The sequence below is a fragment of the Hyla sarda genome, chromosome 5 (assembly GCF_029499605.1).
Source record: "Hyla sarda isolate aHylSar1 chromosome 5, aHylSar1.hap1, whole genome shotgun sequence".
NCBI classification, from domain to species: domain Eukaryota; kingdom Metazoa; phylum Chordata; class Amphibia; order Anura; family Hylidae; genus Hyla; species Hyla sarda.
This window is the reverse complement of record NC_079193.1, coordinates 25,431,431-25,454,588: the sequence shown is the minus strand read 5'-3', so window position 1 is coordinate 25,454,588 and position 23,158 is coordinate 25,431,431. Positions and strand designations below refer to the sequence as shown.

The 23,158-nt window shown below is 42.2% G+C and overlaps 1 protein-coding gene across 4 annotated transcripts in view; it reads left to right on the top strand.

The window, feature by feature from the left end:
• The window catches only part of AKAP9 (A-kinase anchoring protein 9), a 330,692-nt gene extending 312,267 nt beyond the window's left edge, over positions 1-18,425 (top strand). For all 4 annotated transcript variants that reach the window (XM_056519035.1, XM_056519033.1, XM_056519032.1 and 1 more), the window contains 11 exons: positions 3,015-3,165; positions 4,341-5,000; positions 5,564-5,772; positions 7,043-7,151; positions 8,524-8,706; positions 10,348-10,545; positions 10,690-10,922; positions 11,012-11,097; positions 13,279-13,408; positions 14,851-14,972; positions 18,132-18,425. In XM_056519035.1, coding sequence (XP_056375010.1) covers positions 3,015-3,165; positions 4,341-5,000; positions 5,564-5,772; positions 7,043-7,151; positions 8,524-8,706; positions 10,348-10,545; positions 10,690-10,922; positions 11,012-11,097; positions 13,279-13,408; positions 14,851-14,972; positions 18,132-18,175 — 2,125 coding nt within the window. In that variant the 3' untranslated portion in view covers positions 18,176-18,425. The remainder of the gene's footprint in view (positions 1-3,014; positions 3,166-4,340; positions 5,001-5,563; positions 5,773-7,042; positions 7,152-8,523; positions 8,707-10,347; positions 10,546-10,689; positions 10,923-11,011; positions 11,098-13,278; positions 13,409-14,850; positions 14,973-18,131) is intronic.
• The last annotated feature ends 4,733 nt before the right edge of the window (positions 18,426-23,158 follow it).

The following is a 23,158-nucleotide window of genomic DNA, read 5'->3' as shown; positions in this document are numbered from 1 at the left end:
TAGGCTTCAGCATGAGGCATCATCAGGTTTGCTGCAGAATAGAGAACTTCCCAATCATCAGGACATTAGACTTTGACATAACATATACATGTGTGTACAGTGATCCCTCAACTTACAATGGCCTCAACATACAATGGTTTCAACATACAATGGTCTTTCCTGGACCATTGTAACTTGAAACCAGACTCAACATACAATGCTATGGAAAGTCCAGATCTGTGAAACGTTTCAATGGCTGGAAGAACCGACCAATCAGAATGGACATTCACTGGTAAAACCCCTGTATTACTGAAGCGTTTACACTGAATTCCTGTCTGGTAGCGCCCCCTACAGTACAGGCAGGTACTACAGGTTCTGTACTACTCCATGGCCACCATACTTTACATGTACCAGGGTTAGCTGCTCCTTTGGACACCAGGTGAGGGCGACTCCATTCTACTTTTTTAGGACACTGTGTGTTCTGTACAGGACCCTGAAGAAGCTCCTGTCCTCTACATAGACAGTGATTACAGCTCCCAGCAGATCTTTCTTACTTTTATATGTAAGGATTTGCTTTATCTATATTAATTTTCTACTTAATTTTCTTTAATCTTCACTTTTTCCTATTTTTGGATGACATTTTGGTGGCTTCAGAACCAATTACCAGGTTTCCATAGAGTTCTGTTCTCAACATACAATGGTTTCAGCATACAATGGTCATCCTGGAACCAATTAATATTGTAGGTTGAGGGAGGACTGTATATCAGAAATATGCTATCAGGGGTTTACATGAACTGAGAGGAAAGACCAGATGTAGATATTTACATTGATTTCCTTAAACCATTGGTCATTTACACCAATCTATAATGTATATAATGTACACAGGATATATTATAAAATGTTTTTCCTGGTCTCTTTAGTGCCATACCTGTCTATTGGTTCTGTCTGGTCCTTTAAAGATAATAGAGCTTAGCTGAAATAACGTGTAACTTGTGGACAGGTCTGGCAGCCATGTTTTTTTAGTCTTGTAAGCCACTTTTAAGGGGTATTGCCATCTCAGCTTGTTATTCCCCATTTATAGTATAGGGGATAACAAGCTGATCGGTGGGCGTCCCACTGCTTGGACCCCTGTCGATCCAGAGAACATAGTTGTCCTTGCAATGAACAAAGTGCACAGCAAATGCATGGCCACCATTCTGTTGATTTTTATGGGGCTGCTATACCGTTTTCAACATTAAAGGGGTTCTCCACCATAAGGTGATTTTAGTATGTACCTGGCAGACAATAATGGACAGGCTTAGGAAGGATCTGCGCTTGTCTTGGGGCTAAATGGCTATGTTGTGAGATTACCATAACACTGTGCATAGCTTTTTGTGAACTGGTATTTCCTGTTTGACTTTTCTCTTTTTTACTACAAATCCAATAATTCCATTTTCCTCCCTCCCACACATCAGCCACCCCACCCATTGAAACATAAATGAGCTGCATCCATTCAAAAGACCTGTGGTTTTCAATCAGGGTGCCTACAGCTGTTGCATTAGTTGCAGATTGATCTCTCTCCCACCAAGTGATCCCTCCACCAATTGAAGCAGACAGGCTCCCTGTCATCAGCTGACTAGTGAGTCAGGTCTCAGCCGCATTGAAACCTGGGAAAAATCTGAGACAACAGTCATTTTGTATGCTGGTAAAAATAAATATTGGGGTAAAAATCACAAGAATTGTGAGAAAACCGTCACACACAGGTACAGACACTATATTATGAACTACACTAACTTTACAGCCCCTGTAGTATAGTCAAATAAAATAAAAACCTGAAATACCCCTTTAAATGTTCAGCAGCCTCATAGAGAATTAATGGTGCGGTGGCAGCGCAGCATGTGGTGAACTATATTCATTCCAGGGACAACTATGTGGACCTACACCGATCAGCTTTTATCTTCTGTCCTATCCTAAATTTTGATATGTTTCTAAATAAAATTTATTATGTACACCTTTAGTATACACAGTTTTTAAGTGATGTTTTACCACTGGTTATCTTAAGTTTGTTTGGTGATGTCTGACCTCTGGGATCCCCATCAATACACTGGTGTAACACTGCATCCCTTTCACTGTGCACTGCAATACGGTCCCATTCAAGGGAGCAACACATTAGCCTTACTTCACCTTTATTGTCAGGATTGAAGGTCTCATCTAAGAGAGATTATAGGGGTAAATTGCTACCACTTGCAAAATCTACTCACAGTATTATTGAGGCATAAGAGGAAAGAACAATATATAGTATCTCAATGCTGCATATGCGCAAGACCAACCAGCACATAAACAAAGATAGTCACTACCCCAACAGAATAGGTATCAGTAACCATAAGTGCAGTAAATGGACAACGCCCACCAGCAGCAAGTATAAAGAGCCTCCACACACTATCCAAGAACACCGACCCCTACGTACGTTTCACTTCCTGCTTCCTCAGGGGAATGGTTTGTTGTGAGACCTGGTGAGCTATTATTATGAGTGCTAACCAATGGGAGAGCAGAGAAATAATCTTATATGGAAAAATAGGTATATACTTGTTATGTACGGTATGTGATGGCCTAAACAAGATGGCTCCAGATTTTGACAGTTCTACGACTGGGAGTTAAAGCTTCATTCTTGGAGCTGTCCTGCCAGGCTGTGAATGTTTTCACCTTTCGAGTTTACTGTCATTTTATACTATATTTTATACTAAAGCACTGTTCTCCAACCTGTGGCGATCCTGTTTTTGCAAAACTACAACTCCCATAAAGCATTGAAAGTCTGGAGTGTACTATAGAGACAGTAAACTATATTACGAGAACAGAACTAATAGATAATATAAAATACAAAATTAAATAATTTTATATATATATATATATATATATATATATATAAATATAAATAATTCTGGTAGTAAAATAGGAAACCATAGGGTACAGTCAGAACATATTCTATAGAAGGAATCTAGAGTTAAAGTGCACAACTTTTATTATACTAAATGGTAAATATTTTTTGCTCTTATCAGGATTGAACTCAAGAAGAGAAGAGAGGAGCTGGATAGCGCGAATGACGCCTTGGCCAATGAACAAAAGAAGACGAGAGAGCTACAGTGGTCTCTGGAGAAAGAGAAGACCAGGGCGGAGCGAGACGAGCAGCACGAGAAAGAAGAGCTGGAGGTGAGACATGTGACATTAAGGGGGAGATTTATCAAAACCTGTGTAGAGGAAGATTGGTGCAGTTACTCATAGAAACCAATCAGATTGCTTCTTTCATTTTTCACTGGTTTCTTTAAAAATGAAAGAAGCAATCTGATTGGTTGCCATGGGCAACTGCACCACTCTTCCTCTGCACAGTTTTTGATAAATCTCCCCCTAAGGGCGTAAGGGAAAGAGGAGATCTGTAGCGCCATAACATTGTCTTCAGTGTTGTGGAAAGCGATAACTGACCCATTAGTGCAGTGTTTAACAACCAGGAAGCCTCCAGCTTTTGCAAAACTACAACTCCCAGCATGCCCAGACAGCCGACGGCTGTCTGGGCATGCTAAGAGTTGTAGTTTTGCAACAGCTGGAAGAACCCTGCTTGTAAAACACTGCACTAGGAGCTCAGATAAGCTGTTGGGGTTGTGTCTGACAACAAGCAATGTTGCATGAACAGGTAGAAAATGCTGTGTACTGAAGCTAAAGCATGCGGTTGTTCTCTTTTTGTAATAAAGGATAATGCGTTTCAAGATCGATCGTGCTGCTCTCTTTATCAGATCCATATTTTTTTCTGCTGTTACACACGCAGTTACACACTTTGTCCTGTCCAGCACCATGGCTCTCTGCATGAATCAAGTGTGTCAACCAGGGCACGAAGCTGTGGCCAAGATGCCCCTTCCATGCATCTCTATGAGAGAGCCAAATGGTTGGCACACTTCATTTATACGGAGAGCCAGGGCACCATATGGGAGATCATGTGGGAGGGGGACCCAGCAGTCGGACAGTCCCCCCTTCCAGACCCCCCCCCCCCCCCCCCACGATCTTACACTTATCACCCATCCAGCGAATAGGGGGATACATATATTTTTTATACTGGATAACTCCTTAAAATAGAAATAAATTACGGGCATCATGAAGATAACATAAGATTATTAAAAGCATTGCCAAAAGAAATTCAACAATAATAAAAAGTTATTATTGTTATCTTATCCCGTATCTTTTGGTTAGGGGATAAGATGTCTTGGGGTGGAGTACCCCTTTAGAGTGATGTCTTTGCAAAGTACAATTGGTCACGCAAAAAAACAAGCCCCCATATGGTGCTGTAGGTTCTAAAAGGGGATTAAACGGACCATAATCAAGTTTTTGTCCTTTAGGACCTCCAAATTCTTTTAGAAGAGCAGAAGACCAAGACCCTTGAGATCAGCAAGCGCTTGGAAGAGGAGCAGCTCCTTGTAAAGAGTCTCCAGGAGCAGCTGGCCTCCAAGGAAAGTCTACATGACTCCGCACTCTCCGTAGAGAGAAGCAGAGTGTCAGAACTCCAGGCTTTCCTGGATGCCGAAAAGACTCGTTCCGGTGAGCTGGCCAACACCCTGGAGCGTAGACAAGGCTTGGCGGATTCCATAGAGAACACAGATGGATCCGGGCAGCAAGAAGGACACAACCAGACCGAGGAGCTGCTGAGGGATCTGCAGGGTCAGTTAGATACTAAACATCATCGTATCGTAGAGTTGGTGAGCGAGGCCGAGGGGTACAAACTGGAATGTGTCCAACTGAGGCAGAGTCTGGACGAGGAGAGGCAGAGACTGAGGAAAGAACTAGAAACTGAGAAAGAAACAGCAAGTATCGCCAAGAAACAAGTGGAGGAGCTGAGGTCTGTGATGGAGGAACTGCAGAAGCAGATACAGGACAGGGTGAAGGAGATCAGGGGGCTCCAGACAGAGGAGAAACGCTTGAAAGAGACTATTCAGAGTCTTCAGAACAGCGGAAGAACCAAAGAAAGTGGCTCAGAGAAGGCAGAGCTTCCCGGAAGTTCTGTAAGTGTTTCAGATTTTTCTTTTATTTCTGCATGAATTTCGGGACTATGATGTATAACAATGGCAGTAAACCAGTGTTTTCCAACTAGCGTACCTTCAGCTGTTGCAAAACTACAACTCCCAGCATGCCCGGACAGCCAACGGCTGTCCGGGCATGCTGGGAGTTGTAGTTTTGCAACAGCTGGAGGCATCCTGGTTAGGAAACAATGGACTAAACCGACAGTGCTTGGTGATGGACCATGTTGTCTGTATTGTGCAAGATAAAAAGGAAGGAGCTATATAATCCTTTGCCAGCCTACAGGGGTGGGTTGACTAATTGGGCACTGCCAAATTGCCCAAAGCAGCTGCAGTATATATCCTTTTAAGAGTCATATTATAATCTACATATCCTTATAGGTCGCTAAAAGATTCTATTTCATAAAATTTTGCCCGGCTCAGGCCACCATTAGGGGGAGCTCTATGTATACAGAATTATTAATCTGCCAATAAGTCAGAAAAGAAAAGTATGGAGTCCATGACTGTTATTGAAAGGTACATAATATATTCTTTTGTTTCTCCTTCAGGCCACAAGTAAAGCTTCCATAGAGCCATCAAGAAGTGAACCCTGCCAGCCGACAGGAAGCATCCCGAATGTTTTGTGCCCTGATCCTCTAAGTTTGGTGGACGGGGATCCCGAAGCAGACGAAGCTGCGTCCAGCATAGACACCATTAGACGGAAGCTTCTTCAGGTCTCCTCTAAACTAACACAGCTGGCAGCCAAAACCACTCGAAGGTGAGATGTGGGGTTGTAGGCATTAGTGATGGCATGCAACCCAAGCCAGATGAGGCCGTTAAAGGGGTACTCCGCCTCATAGATATCTTATCCCCTATCCAAATGATAGGCGATAAGATGTCTGATCCTGGTGGTCTAGCCGCTGGGACCCCCCGGGATCTCAATGCGGGCACCCCGGCTTTCCGACATTATGTTCAGAACGCTGGGTTCGGGCTGCCGTGGTCGTGATGTCAACATGAATGGAGGGGGCATGACGCCACAACCACGGCCGCCCAAATCCAGCCTTTTGAACATAATGTGCAGAACGCCGGGTGACTGCATGGAGATCATGGAGGATTCCAGTGGATAGACCTCCGCGATCAGATATCTTATCCCATATGCTTTGGATAGGGGATAAGATGTCTAAGGACGGAGTACCCCTTTAAATGTGTTGTGTGGCTGCTTTAAATATGTGGCAAGATAATCCCAAGCCCCCAATCTGCACCATGTTGTGCAGGGGAACTGCAGCACAACTCCATTCAAGTGAATGGAGCCGCTGGATTTCTCTACACAGCTGGGTGACCTCTTATTTCTCAGGTTCTGTGGAGGTCCCCGCTTTCAGACCCCCCACCCCCCGCCCTGATAAATAAAGTGATGACATATCCTAGAAATATGCCATCACTTTATGAGATGGGTAAGCCTCTTTGCACCCACCTGTTTATTTTTTGGGGGGCAGTCATAGCCAGGCTGGGATTTCAATGGCTGTTAGCCAGACTGGTGCCCATCATCTGCTCTTCATTGCTCTGCTATGGAGTACTTTTGCACGTTTTAAACACTCGCCATTGCCCCCTGCAGGGCTTAGTTTTTAATATACAGCTATATGAGGTTGTAACCGTAGACATTGCATGATCGGCATCTGTCACCTATACCTTATGAAGCCCCACATCATTGAGTGTGAGTTTTCTGGATGTGAAGCAGGATGACAGTGGATGATTCGTCTTACAGATACGTCAGGGCATGACATGAGCCATCTATTTTTATTGATGATGACCAGCGCTAGGCTGTGGAGACTGTAATGAATCGGAAGCATTTATGGGTGTAAGTTCTGGAACTCCCGGATGTTTTTGTAGTAGCTCCCCCGATGAGCAGCCTTCCATTAGTTGCACATTGCTGTCCTCCTCCACCATTTTACTAGGCTCATAGGTTATCATTAGGTCTACGTGACAGTCCTAACACTTCTTCATCATGACTCTCCGTGTATTTTGTTATATCTTGGATTCTTCTATTGAAGGGTGATGTTCAATGCTACGGATGATGACGACTTCGCTTGGTCACAAAACGCCATTCAGGAGGTCATGTCACAGCTGGAGCTATTGACCGTGTTGTCACTCCAGGGACAGGTGAGATAGCGCTGACATTTCACCCTGGGTGATAGTAAAGCAAGGAATTCTATCGCACATATTAGACCTATTTATATTTTTATCACCGTATCATAGCAGATAAACGAAGATAAAGAATTAGGTACAGTGTACATTATGACAGGACTGAAAAACTCTGTATTAAAAAGATAACCTGTCATTTGCAAATCTAAAAGTAGATAAACAAAAGAAGTCCTCAAAAGAAAAAATTCAGCCAGAAAAACATAGTTTAGACTAGTGTTTCCCAACCAGCCTCCAAAGGCTGTCCATGCATGCTGGGAGTTGTAGTTTTGCAACAGCTGGAGGCGCACTATTTGAAAATCACTGATTTAGACCAATAGTGACACAACTATTTGCAACAGATAATGTCAGATACACACTTGGGGTGTTAGTGCAACAACAATACATCAGAGACTGACCCCCAAAAAAACATTCCTGTTACTAAAAAAATTTTTTTAGTCATTCCTAAGTGTTTTACCCCCAAGGGATGGTGGGGTTCATCAGAGGACATAAGACAGGATTATTCAAGACAGATGGACCTAAGTGGATGACATGGCATAATACAAAGATCCTTCAGACAACCATGCTAAAAAAAAAAAAAAGAGTAAATGCCAAGGTCCAAAATTTAACCAGTCACTCAGGTACCCTGAAGATGCAATGGCAGGAGCCGCTGTGAGGTGTGCCAGTTGACAGGGGCTATCCTTAAAAAGAGAGGCGGTGTCTGAAGTGTATGGCTGCAAACAGACTGATTGGTGCACACTCACCAGAGGAGGGCGCATGCGCCGGATCAAAGGAGCTCTGCTGGCATTAAAGGGACAAAATTACCTAAAAATGGTTACAATGAACCCAGATAAGTATGAACTATAAACCTGGGATCCTGGACATAATAAAGAGGATTCCTTACACTGATACACTGTAACAAGTGCATTAGCTATGTAAATGCAGTTAGGTCAGGATGGGTTTTCAGTCTATAGTTTTGCAACAGCTGGAGGCGCACTATTTGGAAAACACTGGTTTAGACTAATAGTGCCACACCTATTTTCAACAGATAATGTCAGATACACACTTGGGGTGTTAGTGCAACAACAATACATCAGAGACTAATCCCCAAAAATATTCTTGTTACTAAAAAAGTAATTCCAACTTGTTTTACCCCAAGAGATGGTGGGGTTCATCAGAGGAAGAATGTTTACATTCATTGACTGCGAACTAAGATTTACTATGTATATTGAGACCAGAACCCCCCGTTAGGGCTCAGAGCACTGCTGTTTTGTGCTTTTGTTTTCATGCTTCTTATCATCGCTCATATTTGTATAACTTATAAAATGTATGTGTTTGCGTCTTTTCTTTCCAGAATTTAGTGTTACCATCAGGCATTTCAGCCAACACCCTCACAGAAAAGCTGCTGACGCAGAACGCTGAGCTGACCGGGTATGTGAGCAGGTTAACCAACGAGAAGAACGACCTGCAAAAAACCTTACTGAGGCTGGAGGGCGAGATCTCCCACCACAGGGCGAGAGAAGGGTCCGGAGACCATGTAAGTACCTAGCCATGATTTACAGGCAAGAAGCAGCATTGTTGATCACCGGCTGTCATAAACCACAGTATATATCCTGCTGATAGACGCCATCCCACTAAGGCTGGGTTCACACCACGTTTTTCAAATACGGTTACCGTATACGGTTTTCCGCTAAGAAACATATGGTAAAAACCGTATACAACCTTATACAACCGTATGACTCCAAATTAAAACGTATACGATTTTTCCCCGTACGGTTCTATCCGTTTGCATCAGTTTTTGCCAACGGTTTTGCTATTTTGTTGGAATTAGTTTTCCAGCAAATTAATAAAGTTATTATTGTTCTATTGAAATTCCAATCTGCGCATGTGTCAACTCCAAAAACGGATTAGAAAAACCGTGTGCAACCGTATTCTGAAATTCTGTGTCATAGACAACAATGTTAAAAGAACCGCATACGGTTCGCATACGGTTTTCCAACCGGAGGCAAAAACGTGGTCGACAGTGTTTTTGCCTACGGTTGAAAAATCGGCAAAACCGTATCCGAGGCAAAACGGATGCAACCGTACACAACATTTGGAATACGGTTTACAATGCATTCTCTATGCATACGGTTTCGGATACGGTCGTATACGTTTTTTTGCGGAAAACCATATACGGTTACCGTATTTGAAAAACGTGGTGTGAACCCAGCCTTATTTGTATCATCCTAGGGAATGATAATGCTGTGGCCAAGGACATTCAAGGGGTACAAACACTCCTGGCCTGAGTGAGGGGAAGCGGTTTAAAGGGGTGCTCCACTGGAAAACATTTTCTTTTAAATCAACTGGTGCCAGGAAGTAAAACATATCTGTAAATTGCTTCTAAAATCTTAATCCTTCCAGTACTTATCAGCTACTGTTATGATCCACAGGATGTTCTTTTCTTTTTGAATTTCCTTTCTGCCTGACCACAGTGCTCTCTGCTGACACCACTGTCCATGTCAGGAACTGTCCAGAGCAGGAGCAAATCCCCATAGAAAACCTATCCTGCTCTGGACAGTTCCTAAAATGGACATAGGTGTCAGCAGAGAGCACTGTAGTCAGACCGAAAGGAACTTTCCAGAGTAGGAGCAAATGCCCATAGCAAACCTCTAATGCTTCAGACAGTTCCTGAAACAAGCAAAGGTGTCAGCAGAGAGCACTGTTGTCAGAAAGAAAAAAACAACTCAACTTCAGCAGCTGATGACTACTGGAAGGATTAAGATTTTTTTAAGAGGAGTCATTTACAAATCTGTTTAACTTTCTGGAGCCACGTGATATAGATATATATATATATATATATACGATATATATATATAAATAAATAAATAAAAGTATTTTTCTGGAATACCCCTTTAACTCCTCCATTACCATAGACCACCAGGGAAACCAGAATTAACTTCTTCATTACCTTAGACCACCAAGGTATTAAGGTAAATCTCCTCTATTACCCAAGACCACCAGGGGAACAAGAATTAACTCTTCTATCACTCTAGATGAACAAAGAAACACAAATTACCTCCACCATTACTTTAGACCACCAGGAAAACAGGAATTACCTTCTCACCTTCTCCATTACCCTATACAAACAAGGAGACAAAAATGAACAGCACTGACTTCTCTGTTGTGTCACCTGCAGTCCCCTCAGTCCACCTGGGATCACACCACGACCCTGGACTCATTCACAGAAGAAAGAGAGACCTGGAACAGAGAAAAACTTAACCTGCACAAGGCTCTGAATCAGATGGAGGCCGAACTCTCCAAAGTGAAGGCCGAGCTGAGGAACGAAAGTCTTCAGAGGGACATCGGGCGGGACACGGACAATGCGGCCCTGAAGGTAAGGAGGAGGCAATACAAGTCAATATGGGTGAGAATGAATGGGGTGTGCATCAATACATGAGAGGGACTGGCCGAAAAAGGGACCATATAACGTGGATAAGAATTTGCAGCTTACGCCAGGTCTATGTACTTGTTATTGCAGAGGGTGTATGGAAAATACCTGCGTTCGGAGAGCTTCAGGAAAGCTCTGGTGTACCAGAAGAAGTACCTGCTGCTGTTACTGGGAGGATTCCAGGAGTGTGAGGAGGCCACGCTAGCGCTTATTGCCAGGATGGGAGGCCAGCCATCCTTCACAGATCTGGAAGTCATCACTAAGCACTCCAGGGCCTTCACTCGCTTCCGCTCGGCTGCTCGGGTGGCCATAGCGATATCCAGGTAAGTTTATGATAACATTGAGGTATACTGGCAAAATGCATGTTCTCACGTGCCGGACGTTAGTTTTTGTGTTGATGTCCTTCATACAGGATGAGGTTTCTGGTGAGACGCTGGCAACGAGCGATTAGTCCTGTTGGAGGCACCGCAGACCGCAACGGGTTTGGGCTGAACATAGGTAAGACTTCAACTTCCGATCTGGTAACACAAGGGTAGTTTGTTAGTAGCGGCTTCATTGAGCCCTATAAAGCAGGGTTTCCAAACCAGGTTGCCTCCAGCTGTTTTAAAACTACAACTCCCAGCATGCCCGGACAGCCGAAGGCTGTCCGGGCATGCTGGGAGTTGTAGTTTTGCAACAGTTGGAGGCACCCAGGTTGGAAAACACTGCTATAAGAGATACAGTGGGGGAAAAAGGTATTTAGTTAGCCACCAATTGTGCAAGTTCTCCCACTTAAAAAGATGAGAGGCTCCTGTAATTTTCATCATAGTTATAACCTCAACTATGAGAGACAGAATGAGAAAAAAATCCGTAAAATCCATTGTCTGATTTTTAAAGAGTTTATTTGCAAATTATGGTGGAAAATAAGTATTTGGTCAATAACAAAAGTTCATCTCAATACTTTGTTATATCCCCTTTGGTGGCAATGACAGAGGTCAAACGTTTTCTGTAAGTCTTCACCAGGTTTTCACACACTGTTGCTGGTATTTTGGCCCATTCCTCCATGCAGATCTCCTCTAGAGCAGTGATTTTTTGGGGCTGTCGTTGGGCAACATGGACTTTCAACTCCCTCCAAAGGTTTTCTATGGGGTTGAGATCTGGATACTGGCTGAGACCACCTGGGCAATGAAGGAGTGGCTTCGTAAGAAGCATTTCAAGGTCCTTGAAATGCTTCATACGAAGCCACTCCTTCGTTGCCCGGGCGGTGTGTTTGGGATCATTGTCATGCTGAAAGACCCAGCCACGTTTCAAATTTTTTATTTTTTATTTTTTTTAAGTATTTTTATTAAATTTTGTTTACAAATCAAATGAACAACATACAAATAAACAGATCCGGAAACCCTCCCCACCCGCTCCCCACGATATACGTTCCAAGGATCCAATATGCAAGGAAGTAAATGGGTATAGTTGCAAGGGGGGGAAGGGTAAACCGCCACGTTTCATTTTTAATGCCCTGGCTGATGGAAGGAGGTTTTCACTTAAAATCTCACGATACATGGCCCCATTCATTCTTTCCTTTTACACGGATCAGTCGTCATGGTCCCTTTGCTGAAAAACAGCCCCAAAGCATGATGTTTTCACCCCCATGCTTCACAGTAAGTATGGTGTTCTTTGGATGCAACTCAGCATTCTTTCTCCTCCAAACACGATGAGTTGAGTTTTTACCAAAAAGTTCTACTTTTGGTTTCATCTGACCATATGACATTCTCCCAATACTCTTCTGGATCATCCAAAAGCTCTCTAGCAAACTTCAGACGGGCCCGGACATGTACTGGCTTAAGCAAGGGGACATGTCAGGCACTGCATGATTTGAATCCCTGGCGGCGTAGTGTGTTACTGATGGTAGCCTTTGTTACTTCGGTCCCAGCTCTCTGCAGGTCATTCACTAGGTCCCCCTGTGTGGTTCTGGGATTTTTGCTCAGCGTTCTTGTGATCATTTTGACACCACGGGGTGAGATCTTGCTTGGAGCCCCAGATCGAGGGAGATTATCAGTGGTCTTGTATTTCTTCCCTTTTCTAATAATTGCTCCCACAGTTGATTTCTTCACACCAAGCTGCTTGCCTATTGCAGATTCAGTCTTCCCAGCCTGGTGTAGGTCTACAATTTTGTTTCTGGTGTCCTTCAACAGCTCTTTGGTCTTGGCCATAGTGGAGTTTGGAGTGTGACTGTTTGAGGTTGTGGACAGGTATCTTTTATACTGATAACAAGTTCTAACAGGAGCCATTAATACAGGTAACGAGTGGAGGACAGAGGAGACTCTTAAAGAAGTTGTTACAGGTCTGTGAGAGCCAGAAATCTTTCTTGTTTGTAGGTGACCAAATACTTATTTTATTGAGGAATTTACCAATTAATTCATTAGAAATCCTACAATGTGATTTCCTGTATTATTTCCCCCCCATTCTGTCTCTCATAGTTGAGGTATACCTATGATGAACATTGCAGGCCTCTTTCATCTTTTTAAGTGGAAGAACTTGCACAATTGGTGGCTGACTAAATACTTTTTTCCCCCACTATATGAATGTCTGTATGGAGTCATAAATGTCATGTATTGCACCAGGCAGCAATTTTTTGGGGTATGTTATTGTGTTGCCTTATGTATCTATAAAATGTATGACATATGACTTCTATATATAATGCAGGGAATGAGGTAAGGACAGATTCTCCATATCACCCAGCCGGCAGCGTTGACATGTACGGAGACCAGAGGCTTTCATGTCGCTCCCGATCCGGCTTCGATTCCCCGCAGTCCACTGTGAATTCCCAGCACAGGTAATTGTGATTGTTGTGATTTGTTCTTTACGGGTGGATTCACATGGTGCTGATTTTCTGCAAGTGATCTACGGCAGATCCAGAGCCTTTGAATGTATGCAGATATGTGACAGTGACACTAGAAAAGGGCACCCAAGGGGTCAGTCAGTAGCGTATTCCCCTCTCTCTGTTAGGATGTATGTGAGCATTGAATTTGTGCAAGTATGCATGTATTGGAGTGTGTGCATACATGTGAGCAGTGTATGTATGTATGAGGGTGCATATACAAGTGTGTGTATGGAGAGTATGTATTGGTGCAAATGCATGTACGTAAGCATTGTATTTGTGTAAGTATATGTGTATGCATGTATGGGAGTGTGTGCACATATGTGAGTAGTGTATTTATGTATGAGGGTACATGTACAAGTATGTGTATGGAGAGTATGTATAGGTGTATATGTGTGTGCATGTATGTGAGCATTGTATTTCTGCAAGCATATGTAAATGTGTATATGTGAGCAGTGTATTAATGTATGAGGGTGCATATACAAGTGTGTGTATGGGAGAGTATGTATAGGTGTATATGCATGTATGTAAGCATTGTATTTGTGTAAGTATATGTGTATGCATGTATGGGTGTGTGCATACATGTGAGTATTTATACATGTATGAGTGTATAGTATTATGTATAGGTGTGTGTGCATGTACTCGAGCGTTGTATAACTGCAAGCATGTGTATATGCATATATGTGAGTAGTGTATTTATGAACTGAAGAAACAGATGATCCAAAATTCTGATGAAAAGTAGTGTATGTATGCATGTATGTGGGTGCATGTACAAGTGTGTCTATGGTAGTATGTATAGGAGTGAGTACATGTGCACCTAAGTGAGCAGAGTATTTGTGTATAGAAGGGAGTATGGGTTAGCATTTGTTTTATTTATGTGTGCATGTATAAGGGTGCATGTACCGTATAAGTAGTGTATATTGTAGTATGTATAGGTGTGTGAGTAGTGTACATGTGCATGTATGAGGGTGCATGTACCGTATAAGTAGTGTATATTGTAGTATGTATAGGTGTGTGAGTAGTGTACATGTGCATGTATGAGGGTGCATGTACCGTATAAGTAGTGTATATTGTAGTATATATAGGTGTGGGAGTAGTGTACATGTGCATGTATGAGGGTGCATGTACCGTATAAGTAGTGTATATTGTAGTATGTATAGGTGTGTGAGTAGTGTACATGTGCATGTATGAGGGTGCATGTACCGTACAATTGGTGTATATGACAGTATGAGTGTGTGAGTGCATCTATGGGAGCAGAGTATTTGCACAAAGGTGGTGGTGGGTATATGTCTTCTATGTATGTGTGCGCATGTATGAGAGCTCAGACAGGTATATCCTCCAATGACAGAAGCAATCCTCTATGTGACCTGTGATATGACTTCTTACCTCTTCCTCAGGTATGCGTCTTCTGACCTGAGCTCCTGCTCCCATCTTCAGAATTACGACCCTGATCGCGCGCTCACGGATTACATAGCGCGTCTCGAGGCCTTACAGAAGCGATTAGGAAACGCGCCGTCAGGTAACGTTCTATAGATACGCCCAACACATCCCGATGATATATGGTAAATAATACATGCCACAGAGACTTGACAATCGTTTTGATAGGTGGTGGTCTCTGTGATCAGACCCCCGCCTATCATTAGAACGAGTGGGAAAAACGCACAGCTGTCTGCTTCAATCCCCTGCAATCTCTGCCCAGTATTAGGCACCAGTATAAATCTATGGGAGCTACTGGATGGAGTTGTCGGAGAGTGGTGCACTTTTTCCCACTAGATCTGGGGAGGGTGTCAGCGCTGAGACCCCGACCAATCAAAACTTTTGACTGGTCCGTGTGGCGTGTCCAATTTATTTTTTAATTATCAGGGACACTCTAAAGTGTAAGTCCCATACTTCGATCGCACACAATATTCATCTCCAGCCTGGGGAGCCGCAGGCCTCAATACGGGTCCCAGCACCTCACATTTACTATTATGGGGGCCGCCGGGACCTGATATTTTTTGACGGGAATGGCGGGAGAAAAATAATAATTTTTCTCCCGCTATTTCCCCGGGCTCCCCCGATGACCGTCACACTGCTGTATGCTAGCACTTTAAGAAATGTAAACTGATCTGTGATTGGCTACTATGAGCAAGGTAGTTTTTATAATTGAGGCCCATTCTTCTGATATATATATATATATATATATATCTCTTACAAGATATATGGGTGGAGAGGCCACCACCTTAACAAGCTGAGGCCCCTTTCTTTATCCTTATGGCAGTGTATTCCAAACAAGGTGCCTCCAGCTGTTGCAAAACTACAACTCCCAGCATGCCCGGACAGCCGAAGGCTGTCCGGGCATGCTGTGAGTTGTAGTTTTGCAACAGCTGGAGGTACCCTCGTTGGGAAACACTGCATTATCATAACAGATGCTTTAAACGAGTACTCCGGTGGAAAACTTTTTTTTTTTAATCAACTGGTGACAGAAAGTTAAACAGATTTGTAAATTACTTTTATAAAAAAATCTTAATCCTTCCAGTACTTATTAGCTGCTGAATACTACATAGGTAATTCTTTTCTTTTTGGACCACAGTGCTCTCTGCTGACATCTCTGTCCATTTTTAGGAACTGTCCAGAGCAGCATATGTTTGCTATGGGGATTTTCTCCTTCTCTGGACAGTTCCTAAAATGGACAGAGATGTCAGCAGAGAGCAGAGTGGTCATGATGTCAGCAGAGAGCTCTGTGTTCCAAAAAGAAAATAATTTCCTATGTAGTATTCAGCAGCTAATAAGTACTGGAAGGATTAAAGGGGTTATCCAGGAAAAAACTTTTTTTTATATATATATATCAACTGGCTCCTGTAAGTTAAACAGATTTGTAAATTACTTCTATTAAAAAATCTTAATCCTTTCAGTACTTATGAGCTTCTGAAGTTTAGGTTGTTCTTCTCTGATAACACGTGTCTCGGGAACCGCCCAGTTTAGAAGAGGTTTGCTATGGGAATTTGCTTCTAAACTGGGCGGTTCCCGAGACACGTGTCATCAGAGAGCACTTAGACAGAAAAGAACAACCTTAACTTCAGAAGCTCATAAGAACTGAAAGGATTAAGATTTTTTAATAGAAGTAATTTACAAATCTGTTTAACTTTCTGGAGCCAGTTGATATATATAAAAAAGTTTTTTCCTGGAATACCCCTTTAAGATTTTTTTAATAGAAGTAATTTACAAATCTGTAACTTTCTGGCACCAGTTGATTAAAAAAAAAAAAAGTTTTCCATCGGAGTACCCCTTTAAAGGATCTTCTGATGTGCTATAGTTACATGTCGTAAGCCTTGATCAGTGGGGGTCCGGGTGCTGAGAACCCCACCACTTGCCAAAACAAAAGGGGCAGAAGCATTCAGCAGAGTGCTTCGCCCCTTTATTTCTGCTTGGCTCTCCTTACTGAGTGTGTGGAGTAAGATTTATAAGAAGTCTATGGGAAATAAAGTCTATTTCCTGCACGCTTGGCTTTCCAAGGACCTAAGCCGAAACAAATGGGCATAACACCTAGCTCAACGCTTCAGCCCCTTTGTTTTATCAATTGGTCGGGGGCTCAGCAGCAGGATCCCCCATGGATCCAAACCTTTAATATGACACCACAAAGTATAGGTATTGTTTAAATGGGTTATCCAAGATTAGGCTGCATTCACATCACGTTTTTACACTACAGTTTCCTATCAGGTTTTTTTGTTAAAACCCGTATGTCTCAAAACCGGACCAAACCGTATACAACCGTGTGTCCAATAATTAAACCGTATACAACCGTGTGTCCAATAATTAAACCGTATACAACCGTGTGTCCAAAAATTAAGCCGTATACGGTTTGAAAACACATGTACAGTTGTATACGGTTTAATACGTTTTTAACAACAACAAAAAACATATACGGTTTTAATTTTGTCTTCCCATCTTAATAAAGTTCCACTTGTTCTATTGAAATAGAAGGTGGGCAGACCTTTCGGTGTGCACTGCTCAAGTGCAAACTGAAAAACCGTATTGTGCAAACCTTATAGAATCGTACGCACATACGGTTCTCTACGGTTCCCATAGAATCCCATTTAAAAAAATAATAATATATATATATACACACATATACATACACACAATTTCAATACGGTTTTTGACCTGAAAAAAAAACTGTGGTCGACTACGGTTTTGGGAACGGGAAAAAAAATTTAGAAAACCGTAAAGGATTCAAAATGGACACAACCGGATGCTGCATCTGGCATCCGGTTTGCAATGAAAAGTCAATGCGTACGTTTTTTCATACGGTTCCATACGGTTTTTAAATTGAAACCGTATACGGGAACTATATTGCAAAAACGTGATGTGAATGCAGAAAAACAGAACTGATTTCTTCTGAAAACAGCGCCACCCCTGTCCTCAGGTTGTGTTTGGTATTGCAGCTCGGTTCTATTGAAGTGAATGGCGCCAAGTTTTAATACTGCACACAACCTGAGGACAGGTGTGGCGCCATTTTTGGTAAAAATTTGCTGTTTTTTTTTTTAACAAAAATTCCTGGTCAATGGGGGACTCTAAACCATAAAGTTATATATACGGTATCAATCTTTGCACCTTGGCGCATTACCGCCCTATCAGTTATTGTTATTACGATGGCTCTTTTGCCGCTGATCTAACCGCAGTTTTATTGTCTCCGCAGCGTCGAACACAAACAGCACAACACACTACAGTATAAGGAGATAATGTCCCTTTTTTTTTGCGATACTTGAATTGCTTTTTGTACCAGTGCGCTGCTTCCGTTTTTCCCCCCGTATCGTGCATCTCGTGGGACCAACATCCGCCCATAGAACAATCGAAGGTCAGGCCGCGAGGGATCTCCGCCGTTGTATATCAGTGTTTTGTTTTTTTTTGTTTTTTTTTGTAATCAGCCATCGATGATCTGTACATTATGTGGATTTCTAATTTAAATGATTAACTTATACGTATTTATCAATGGGGGGGGGAGGGGTGAAAGGAACTTTTTTTTGGGGGGGTATTATGGAACGGGAGGCGGAAATGACTGTCGCGTCTGAAAAAAAAACATTTGCTACCGGGTGGTGCAGATCGAACATATCAATATGTAGAGACCTATTTTTGTAATGGTAGAAGTTTTGAATTTTATGGGTATTTTGTCAAAGTACTGAAATAAATTTCATCATTTTAATACTTTGGACGTTTGATGTTTTATGTGGACGTCGGTCCGCCGCCCTGCGCCTCACCCGGATAAGATGGGAGATTCTGAACAAGCCCCCACCACCGAAATGCATCGGCCATCCATCTTGAGCAGTGTTTTCCCAAACAGGGTGCCTCCAGCTGTTGCAAAACTAAAACTCCCAGCATGCCCGGACAGCCTTCGGCTGTCCGGGCATGCTGGGAGTTTTAGTTTTGCAACAGCTGGAGACACTCAGTTTGGAAAACACTCATGTAGAGTAGAGATGAGCGAACTTACAGTAAATTCGATTCGTCACGAACTTCTCGGCTCGGCAGTTGATGACTTTTCCTGCGTAAATTAGTTCAGCCTTCAGGTGCTCCCGTGGGCTGCAAAATGTGGATACAGTCCTAGGAAAGAGTCTCCTAGGACTGTATCCACCTTTTCCAGCCCACGGGAGCACCTGAAAGCTGAACTAATTTACGCAGGAAAAGTCATCAACTGCCGAGCCGAGAAGTTCGTGACGAATCGAATTTACTGTAAGTTCGCTCAGCTCTAATGTAGAGTACATGGCGAGTATTCAGACGATCACCAACAACTAGAATGTGATGGTTTACTATTAAAGGGGTAATCCAGGAAAAAAACGTTTTTTATATATATATCAACTGGCTCCAGAAAGTTAAACAGATTTGTAAATTACTTCTATTAATCCTTTCAGTACTTATGAGCTTCTGAAGTTAAGGTTGTTCTTTTCTGTCTAAGTGCTCTCTGATGACACCTGTCTTAGGAACGGTTTGCTATGGGGATTTGCTTATAAACTGGGTGTTTCCCGAGACAGGTGTCATCAGAGAGAACTTAGACAGAAAAGAACAACCTTAACTTCAGAAGCTCATAAGTACTGAAAGGATTAAGATTTTTTTTATAGAAGTAATTTACAAATCTGCTTAACTTTCTGGAGCCAGTTGATATATAAAAAACAAGTTTTTTTCCTGGATAACCCCTTTAAATACTCAGCTTTTTCTAAGCATGTCATTCCCTATTTTGACCAGCAGGTGTCACCATGTTATGTTACCGTACTCTGTTATTCCAATATAGTCCAACATAGATATGATTTGTCACCTGCTATGTCACTATAGAATGCTTTACATTAAAGCGGTATTCCAGGAAAAAAAAAAAAAAATTTTAAATCAACTGGCTGAAAGTTAAACAGATTTGTAAATTACTTCTATTCAAAAATCTTAATCCTTCCAATAATTATCAGCTGCTGAAGTTGGGTTGTTCTTTTCTGTCTGGCAACAGTGCTCTCTGCTGACACCTCTGCTTGTCTCGGGAACTGCACAGAGTAGAAGAGGTTTGCTATCCGGATTTGCTTCTACTCTGGACAATGCCCGAGACAGGTGTCATCAGAGAACACTTAGAAAAGAACAACTCAACTACAGCAGCTCATAAGTACTGAAAGGATTAAGATTTTTTTTATAGAAGTCATTTACAAATCTTTTTAACTTTCTGGAACCAGTTGCTATATAAAAAAAAGTTTTTTCCTGGAATACCCCTTTAAGTAATGTATCCTCACATGAAACAGTCACCCCCACAGTTGCTGGTACTTTCCAATTCACCCATCTGCATGCCTCTATTCTGGACGGGACAAAAGCCACTGCAAGACACTTTAAAGGGGTACTCTGGTGGAAAACCTTTTTAAATCAACTAGTGCCAGAAAGTTAAACAGATCTGTAAATTAACCAACAAAAGAAAGTGTGTGCAGCTCACAATCCGATGCTCGAGGTCAATGCGGTCAAAAGATCGATCGCCACCCATCAAAGTTAATGCAAAAATATTTAAATGTTTGAACCACACCTCAAGAGCATCACCCCACTGGGTACACAAAGAATATCAATTGGGAACAGCCAGTTTGAAACAAAATGACAAATTTATTAAAATACAATAAAAATATATTAATAAAATATTAAATATTCATCAGAGCAATATTGTATGTTACATTAATCTGACATTGGGCCCTAATGGCAGAATATTTTATCCCTTGCAGCAATCGCCTGATATTTAAAGTGATAGCGATATTGGATGCCGATAGTTCGGAATAAATTGTTAATCCGGCAGATGTAGTATAAATGAAAAATGAAATAATCAGTCTCGCAATGGATCTAGACTGTACTGTCCACACATTTTTTTTTGCGCTACCTCACTGTGACCGCTGGTCCCATATTTTTTTTTTTTTTCAAAATACTTTATTAACAGACAGAGTTTGACAAAGTAGACAATAGCCATTATATACTGTACAAGTACATCACTGGTGATAAATATAACGACAGGTGTATCATTTAGGCCGTCTACGTCCACCAGAAACATGTAGTAATCAAGACTCCATCAATTTTCTTTGTTTAAAAAGTTTGAAAAGAGTATACATATACAAACCTAGAAACATCAAACTGTGGTAATCTCACTCCCATAGAACACATTACACTCACGGAAGGAACATCGAGACTTACAATTCTATTGTTCTCTACTACCCATTTATGTAATGTCACCTTGACCTCATGAAGGAACTTCCAGGTTTCCCAAAGTTCCCTTTAACCGCTCCCTACAGTACCAAGTAGAAGACCTAAAATGTGTTACTATTCTATGACGTTCCAAGTCATCAGGTAAGTAATGCAAGTATTTTTTCCATTTATTGAAAAAGGACTTGGCGTGAAGTTCCGAGTTCCTAATGGCCAGTGTTAGTTCCCTAGTTAAGACCGAATGAAATTCCTCTCGAATTTCTGTTATGGTCGGGACCGTGGGCACTAGCCAATGTCTTAGAATACACTGTTTGGTGACCAATATTAAGATATGTATTCCCTTGGACATTCTGCCTCTATCAGGTGGTTCAGTGTCTGTGAGTGGTAGATAATGAAAGAGGTAAGGTTCAGGCGAAGTAGGAAGGGTCCTGTTCCATATTTTGTGTATTAATTCCCTAACTTCCATCCATATTTGCATTACTCTGGGACACTCCCACATACAATGTTGAAGATCTGCCCCTGGAAGACCACAGACAGGGCAGCAGGTGAGATAAGGAGGAGGGGGTGGGGATCCCCTCCATCTAAAAGCATACGTTGCCTTGTGCATTATCCTCCAGTGGATCTCTTTAAGTTGTGCACTAGGGGTTGAGTGGTATACTGCTACCAGTCCTTCTCGCATCAAATTGTGTAATTCCGGGGTATCTACAAATTTCGCCCACTTAGTTAGTGATTTAGCAGCCGCTCCCCTTAACGCTACATCCCTGATGTTTGTGTAGATGAACGAAAGGGAGCGGCTGCTTGTCCCCCTACCCATAAGACTATCAAAGGCACTCCTTCTCTCCACTGATGCGTATCCCCTTACCAGGCCATGGAAGAACGAACGGAGCTGGTTATACAGCCACCGGTGTATCCCAGACATTTCATATTTGTGGCTAAACTCCTCCCAGCTTAATAATAGACCATCTGTGGAAGACAAGAGATCTCCAAATGTGTTGATGCCCCTGTCTCTCCATATCTTACTAAGCGGGTTTGAGGTACAGTGTTTAAGCGCCGGTGTCTGCCACAACCTATAGGACTTTGACAGACTCCAGGGCAAACCGTATATTTTACGAACTGCTTTCCATGTGGCCCTTGTGTCAGTAAACAAAACCTTACGCCTAATGTCGGTGGGAACATCTTTAAATGGTAAGTGAAGCAAAGTCGCCAAGGAGTCTAAAGTGGAAAGGTCAGTTTCCAAGTCTGTGTTTGAAAAATAACATGTATTAAAGGACCAATCCTGGACATGGCGAAAGAGTGCAGCTAAATTATAGAATCTTACATTTGGGGCCTGTAAACCTCCCATCTCCCGTCCCAAACATAAAGTATCATATGACACCCTCGGACGTTTCCCCGCCCAAATGAACTTTGAAAAACTAGCATGGATTTTCCTAATATCATCATGTCGTAAAAGAAGAGGAATGGTTTGAAGTGGGTAGAGCAGTCTGGGGAAGCTCATCATTTTTATCAGCTGTATCCTACCCATCAGGGACAGGGGGAGGGATTTCCACTTATCCAGTTCCCTTTCAATTTTAGAAATAATAGGGGGGTAGTTTAGAGTATAAAGGGACATTGGGGTTCTACCTATTTTTATCCCTAAATATGTAATATATTGTTTCGCAATTTGTATTGGCAAAGATGGGAAATGATTCACGCCCTCCGGGCCCAAGTATAATAGTTGACATTTAGAAATGTTAACCCTGTAACCTGAAAAGGTTCCATACAATGCCAGTACCCTAAACACCTCTTCTAAATGTGCGGTTGGATCGTTCAGATACAGCAGGGTATCATCCGCGAAGCAGCTAATTTTTATTTCCGAGTCACCCACAGTGATACCCCTATATACTGGAGTTTGTAAAAAATGTTGTGCAAGTGGCTCTAAAGCCAGATTAAAAAGTAAGGGTGACAATGGGCACCCCTGTCTCGTCCCCTTTTCTAGTGTAAATGGCTCCGACAAGAATCCCGGTAAGTGTATTCTAGAAGTGGGAG